This window comes from Eubalaena glacialis, chromosome 1, assembly GCF_028564815.1.
Source record: "Eubalaena glacialis isolate mEubGla1 chromosome 1, mEubGla1.1.hap2.+ XY, whole genome shotgun sequence".
Classification (NCBI taxonomy): Eukaryota; Metazoa; Chordata; class Mammalia; order Artiodactyla; family Balaenidae; genus Eubalaena; species Eubalaena glacialis.
The window spans coordinates 192971161-192978723 of NC_083716.1; the positions used below are offsets into that span (position 1 = coordinate 192971161).

At 34.8% G+C, this 7563-nt stretch overlaps 1 protein-coding gene across 2 annotated transcripts in view; it reads left to right on the forward strand.

The window, feature by feature from the left end:
* ITGAV (integrin subunit alpha V) overlaps positions 1-2739 on the forward strand; it is an 82955-nt gene extending 80216 nt beyond the window's left edge. For both annotated transcript variants that reach the window (XM_061185658.1, XM_061185649.1), the window contains exons 27-30: positions 602-715; positions 817-924; positions 1533-1655; positions 1911-2739. In XM_061185658.1, the coding sequence (XP_061041641.1) occupies positions 602-715; positions 817-924; positions 1533-1655; positions 1911-2006 (441 nt within the window). In that variant the 3' untranslated portion in view covers positions 2007-2739. The remainder of the gene's footprint in view (positions 1-601; positions 716-816; positions 925-1532; positions 1656-1910) is intronic.
* The last annotated feature ends 4824 nt before the right edge of the window (positions 2740-7563 follow it).

The following is a 7563-nucleotide window of genomic DNA, read 5'->3' on the forward strand; positions in this document are numbered from 1 at the left end:
TTTCATAGATGCCCTTTATCAGGTCAAGGGAGTTTGCTTCTATTCCTATTCATCAACTGGAGGTGTCACTTACTGGATAACACTGTTGTGAGGTATATGCATATGACATGTCTAATGCAGTTTGACCAGCACGTAGAAGGTGGTGAATATTTATTACTTTTGACTGTCTGCCTTCAAGTTACTGATAAAAACACTCATGCCACTTGATTTCTACAGGTCTGACGTGGAATAGCTATTAAAGATTCACTCTGTTTCTTTTTCTTTTCCACAGGCATATTGTGATCTGATTTTCATGTCTTACTAAAATCACCATGCTCTGGGTTTGCCTAAAGAATGTTGAGTTCTAACTATAACAATAAATATTTTAATATTGTAGCACTTATCCTTCCATAACAAATCACATTAAAACCAACCCCTTCATAACAAGAAGCATTCATAGATTCAACTATTAGCCTACTCATTTTAAACGTTACTGCTGTTAAGGCAAAAGAATCTAGATCATCTCTTTAGCCTTCACATAAAACAAGTCAATTGTCTACTTTTCATATGTTGAAGAGATGATAGAATGATCTTTTCTTTTAAGTAAGTAATTTTTTGGCAGGGTTGTGGAATTGCTGAATGCTTGAAGATTGTCTGCCAGGTGGGGCGACTAGACAGAGGAAAGAGTGCAATCCTGTATGTAAAGTCTCTACTGTGGACTGAGACCTTTATGAATGTAAGTGGGCAGACGCAGCATTCAGCGAACTTATCCATTTTTTCGAAGAAATAAAAAAGGCCTGACATATAGAAAATCATTTTATTGTTATTCCAATATAGAAGGAAAACCAGAATCATTCATATTCTCTGAAGTCATCTGCTTCATTTAATGTCATAGAGTTTCCTTATAAGAACCTTCCAATTGAGGACATCTTCAATTCCACATTGGTAAGTCATTGATTTGGGGAAATGGAATAAATGCACTCAGTTCAATACCATAGATATTTTTATTTTATTTTAAATAATGGCAGTTAATTATTTTGATAATTTAAAGTAACTTAAGTTATTTGAATGGATTATAACCTAGTATAAACTAGTTTAATGTTACTATTTTCCTCCCCCCATCCCAGAATTATTAAAGGTAGACCTTTTACTTTAGCATCTTGTCCTTTGTAAGATACTTAGCATCACTAAATTTCATGAGGGAAAATTTTGGGAATTTCTCCCCACAGAGTTAGAAAGTTGGAAATTAACTGCAGTAAGTGAGGGCATTTTATAAATCTTTAATTTGAGGATTAAAATGGGACCAACACATCATAAACTGGGTTGGATTATTTAAAAATCATTTCAGAGTCAGTCAGAGGTTAACCTGTTGAGAGTTTCATGTGTGTGTGTGTGTGTATGCTATTGATACCAAATGTGTAATCATAAATTATCATGTACTAGAAAAGAAAATAATGTGAGTAACATTGACATAAAATATAGTAGACATTCAGATATTTGTTGAATGATTCAGTGAACTATTTTTAAAACTCAAGAACTTTTTCCCCCAACAGGTTACCACTAATGTCACCTGGGGCATTCAGCCAGCACCCATGCCTGTACCTGTGTGGGTGATCATTTTAGCAGTTCTTGCAGGATTGTTGTTACTGGCTGTTTTGGTATTTGTAATGTACAGGGTAAGTGATGGACTTAGGAAGAGAGGGAGGGAGGGGAAGCAGAAGAAAAGGAGAAGGGAGGGAGCAAAAGAAGGGAGGGAAAGAAGAAAGGGACCTTTAATGATGATGCATGATGAGCACTCCTTATCATTTGAAGGAATAAAAATTCAACTAAGTGCCATTTAAATTTTCTTGGTCATAATATGGTCACTCAGAATACTTTCAGTATTCTTCATTGATGTGGCAGTAATGTGAGTTTTTTTTTTCACCTGGCAGATGGGCTTCTTTAAACGTGTCCGGCCACCTCAAGAAGAACAAGAAAGGGAACAGCTTCAACCTCATGAAAATGGTGAAGGAAACTCAGAAACTTAACTGTGATTTTTAAGTTGTGCTACATCCTGTCCCATTAGAAGTACCAACTTCATTATAGATTTTAAAATTTCCTTCATGAGGAATAAAGTTCCAAGACTGTACTGCTGATGGTACCCATTGGTATTAACCACAAAATGAGAGCAATATTTGTCAACCTTTTCATTATAATTAAGTTCAGACATACATTTAATACACATCCACTGACTTGTATTTTTAGGTATTTAAATAATAACATTTCAAGTGATAGATCTTCTTCAATGTACGTAAGACAGGTAGTGCCTGAGTTACCACTTTATCTAAAATAGTACCTCCTACAATTATTGTTTCTGATTTTGTATGTTGGATTTTGTTTTTTGTTGTTTTTGTTGTTTTAAAGCAATCCAAATTTGGACCTTAGGATCCACATCTTTTGTAGAGTTACTTACTGTTAATACACATTACACTACAGTTGAGTTTTCAAGCTAACTTTATAACTGCATAAACTTGGATTTTAATATTACCTATATGGTAGAACTTTAAAAAAAGAAGAAAGCATGATCCCATCAAAACTCTTTCCTGTAATAGCAAAGGTACAGTTTTTTGTTTTAATCTGAAAATTGAGTACATGCTATTAAATTTTTATTTATATTTTTATCCACAGTCCATTTGATTACATTTTATTTTGTATAAGTTTAAGTTCTATTTCAAATCCTTTAAGTCAACTTACACTAAAAATTAGTTTTATAATCAAAAATGCCTCTTTTGTGTAGTCATTTAATTTCTGCTGAACATCATGATGCTTGAAGCCATATGGAGTTGGAAATCATTTCCAAAGTACATTTATTCCATTGCATTAGTCTGGCTATATACAATACAATCCAAAAAAAAAAAAAAGAAGCATTTAAATTAAAAGACTATGTTTGTAGTTCTTTGACAGAGTTGCTTATTAATAGTTTGTTCTTAGATTAAAGCAAGAGTTTTTAGTTGGGATTAATTTATTTTCCTCCTATATATGTATTTTTCCTTACGTTTCCAAAACTGTTACTGAGAATGTGTCAAGATCAATGAGGAATCTTTACAACTTAGAGGAACCTGCACTCAACCTCCCAACCCTGCAAGAAATGCTTGGAATTGAAATTCTTAAAGTAGCTCACTGGTTTACTTCTAGCAATAGTGTGGTGCTGCTCAGATGGATATTACCTCAGTTGAAGCCAGGTGTAACATGTAAAACCAGTCTATAACCCAGTCTAACATGTGAAACCAGCTATCAAAATGACTTCTTAGAGGTTATTTTATAAGCAATTCGAGTTATTGGAAACCTTTTTAAACTTTCTTAGGTTTATTAATATAAATTACTTTTCTAGGATTTTTAAATAAAAGCTGCACAGGTGGCAAGCTGTAGTTTTATAAGTCCGTAGGGTGATGAATCTTCTAGAGGAATATGTGAATTATTCACAGTTCCTCCAGGCCTGGGGATAACTATTAATTATACCTATTTTTGTGCAATTACATCATGTTGTGCATTAGAAATTGAGAGTTTGATAGCTTTTTAACTACTGTCTTCATTAGGCAATGATAAATATGTCCCTTAAATAACTGAATATTTTTCTATGTTTTAAAAATAATTGAAATTTATCTTGCCATGTCTTGTGTTATAACTCCCTAACAAGTGCCTAAGCTAGAATGTATTCATAAAATAGAGGCATATGTAGGTGAGTTATACAAGTTAGAACATTGACAAGACCCTATATTTAGCTTTAGTGATTTTCAAAATTAATAGGTGTTGTAATATAGATTTTATTAGTAGCTCAAAAGATCTTAGTCATATGCAGTAAGTATTTTTATTACCAATAAATTTAAAGTTTTTTAAGAAAAAAATATTTTTATCCTAGGGCCTGCCACCAGACAGTCACTGAGTTGGTCTAGAACAATGTTCACCTTACCTGTTTTCCCACCTAATAGCAGTCATTCCTGAAAATATCTGTTGGATAGAAAGTCACTCTTTTAAAAAAATGTTACTATTTGCTTTTGCACAATCTATTCCTTTTATAGCCTCTTATCTCAAGGTATAATCTTTTACCGGAGATTGAAGGAGGAGCCAAAATAGCTCAGTTGGGAGAGCATTAGACTGGAGGAGATTGAAGGGTGTTGTCATGGAAATTAACATGATGCTTTAAATTGCTCTTATGGAATGTAGTTTAAAGCAATAGTATTTTCTTTAAGAAAAATGAAGATTTATATCTGTACAAAAATATGGTAGGAGTATAATTTAAAAACCTAGTCTTTGAGGAAAATATTTGGGAAATGTTGAGTTTCTTTTTACCCTAAAGTAGCATGTGAATGTTTTGGTTAAAATGTCAAAAAAATAATCACTGCTGTGTTTGTGATTTATTGAGAATTGAAAGCCATTTTGAGTGTAAAATTCTTATAATCTGATTCAGTTTAAGAAAACACACATGGTTGGGGTTGAGAATATTTAAAACATTTGATATTGGTAAGAAATATTGATGCTGTTGTTGATTTCTTAAATAGGCATTTATTTCAGACTTGATATTTTGAGAACCATTTGTGTGAGGGAGGCGCTTTCCTTTTCTTCCCTTTACCTTTTTCTTGTAATTGGTGATTATTGTAATTCTGATTAAGTTCTTAACACTGAATTGTAAAACAATTAATCAAAATATTACTGCCACAATTCTACCTGTTATGAAACTACTTAGTCATAGTCAATTCTCACTGATACTTTATATAAAGAGAAAATTCAAGTATTAGAGATGATACTGGCTTCCTTAAGAGGATGTGAAAGATTTTTCATAGTGAATCATGACCCTAAGAGAGATGTATGTGGCAAAAGTATAGTATATAATAAATAGATCCGCTGGTTTTTTATAAGGCAAACAATTGTAAGTTGATTGATGTTCCTGTGTTAGAGAATGTAGTGTTGAGCTTGGCAAAGAATAAGTCATTCGTGGAATCCTTGTGTTTGACTGTTGCTTATCTCAGTGTCACTGTGTTAGTGCTCTTGGATAGCTTGTATATGTGGTAGTTTGATTAATAAGAAAAAAATATAAAATTTGAAAATCGAATATAGGATCCAAAATGGTGAATGAAACGACTTAATACTCAAGTGTTTTGGAGAGTATTTCTTTTAACCTGTTGGTAGGCTAGTTTGAACAATGAACCTATGGACATGTAGAATGCATATATGCTTGTATTTCATTGTGAATTCTGATATATAATGAATTTCTTGGGAGAGGTACTGAATCTTTGATTTTTCTTGTCATTCTTCTCAAGTGCAATATAACAATGTAACCAAACCTAGATATTTCAACGTCATTATTAATTTAGTAAACCTAATCTAAATGGAGATTTATTAGTATTTTTGTTAGCAGGAAGGAATGATTCTGAGATAGATATACGAATGTAGTTATTTACCCCTAAAAGGTCCATTTTACACTTTATTTCAGGCTGGACATGAACTATTCCCTGCTAGTTTTGAAACACTTTGCAATATCTTAAAGTAACTTGGAAGCTGTGTATATCAATTAATTTCCTACCTAAGTAACATAGAAAGTAATTTTCTTTATTTAGCTCTCTTGTGATCACCCACATTGGGTGAGACATAAAATGAGTGTCTTCTAAAATTTGTCATTTACTAACTTGATTTGAGTTAGTGAAAACTGGTACAGTGTTCTGCTTATTAGTCTGCAGTGTGTAACTTGTGTCTGTTCAATAAACTTGAGCATATGGTGCCACTTATGTGCAAGGACTTTATATTTTCCTTCTATTATGTTGTTTTGTTTTGTTTTTTAATCACATGAGCTAGCAGTAGTGCACTAAGAGGATGACCTCAAAGAGGTGACACACCTCTTTAAAAGTCCACATTCTTGGGGCTTCCCTGGTGGCGCAGTGGTTGGGGGTCCGCCTGCCAATGCGGGGGACACGGGTTCGAGCCCTGGTCTGGGAGGATCCCACATGCCGCGGAGCGGCTGGGCCCGTGAGCCACAACTACTGAGCCTGCGCGTCTGGAGCCTGTGCTCCGCAACAAGAGAGGCCGCGATAGTGAGAGGCCCGCGCACCGTGATGAAGAGTGGGCCCCGCTTGCCACAACTAGAGAAAGCCCTCGCACAGAAACGAAGACCCAACACAGCCAAAAATAAATAAATAAATAAATAAATAATTTAAAATGAATATCTGCTTAAAAAAAAAAAACACGTGAATTAAAAAAAACAACACATTCTTAAGAGTGTTAGTTATTTGAAAAAAGGTGTCACAAACAGAGTAAAAGGAAACTAATGTTAAAATACACCAATTACAAATCATAGAATCAGAGACATTTAAAATTTTGAAGGGGCTTCCAATTTCAATAACGGCAAAGTAGCTTGTATCAGATAACAATGAATGAAATGAGGAATAGGAAACAAAAAAGAAACTTTTAAAGACACTGCAGATACTAAAAGCAGCAGAAACTGGAGGGAATTGGTCTCAAGGAAGGGAACCACACTTTTCCCTGAGTTTACTCTCTGTTGTGTGGATGGAATGCAAGCAGAAAAGTGCCCCCTCATTTCCTAGAATGATGGGACTGCCATCATGGCTAGAAATTGAGGGATGGGGGAAGGGAGAAGCCACATTGTGGGAAAGGGGAATATTTTCCCCTCAAAGCCTTGGCCGACCCTGACTCTGCTCTAGTGAGGGCCCAAAAGGAAAACAGCAGATGGAAGTTTGAAAGAACTGAGCAGTTATTCCAGCTACTGTCCAATGCAGGAGAAACAAGAGACTGTAGTTCAAGTCTTACCCAGTGACAGGGCCTTGGAAACACCCCAGTCTTTCCATTGAAACCCCAGAGGATCTATTCCTTGGGAATAAATACTACATCCCAAGATTGATTGATTCACCCTAGGATGAAGGGTAAAACCAGTGTCCCACCCTAACAAAGCATGAAACCAAGCTTCCACAAGTTTAAGGTGATCCCCCTGAAATTTAATTGTCTGCTCATAAAGGCAGTTACTTGCAGAGGAAGATAACACAACCACAAGACTGCAGTGTATCATTCATAAGGTCGTGTGTGTGTGTAAATGGGAAGAAAGGAAAATGTGATGCTTGGCTTTGAGAAGAAATAGTCAATAGAAACAGACCCACAAACAATTTAACAGGTATGACTTTAAATAACTATGATAAATATGTTAAAGAGTCTGTAGGAACACATGAAAATTATGGATGAAAAGACAGGCATTTCAAGAGAGGTTTGGAAAGTAACAAAAGAGACTCAAGTGGAAATCTTTAGACTGAAAAAATATATCTGAAGTCAGAAATTCATTGGAGGGGGATTACAAGTAGATTGGGTAGGACAGAAGAAAGGATCAATGAACTTAGAGATAGATCAATAGGACTTATCCAAACTGAAGCACAGATGGCAAAAAAAAAAAACCAAACAGCCTCAATGATCTGTGGGACAAATCTAGGTGCAAAAGGAGTCTTAGAGAGGAGAGAGAAAAATGGGACAGACAAAATATTTGAAGCCAAAAAGTTTCCAAATTTCATCAAAAAGAGCAACCTGCAATTCTGGAAGTTCAACAAACCC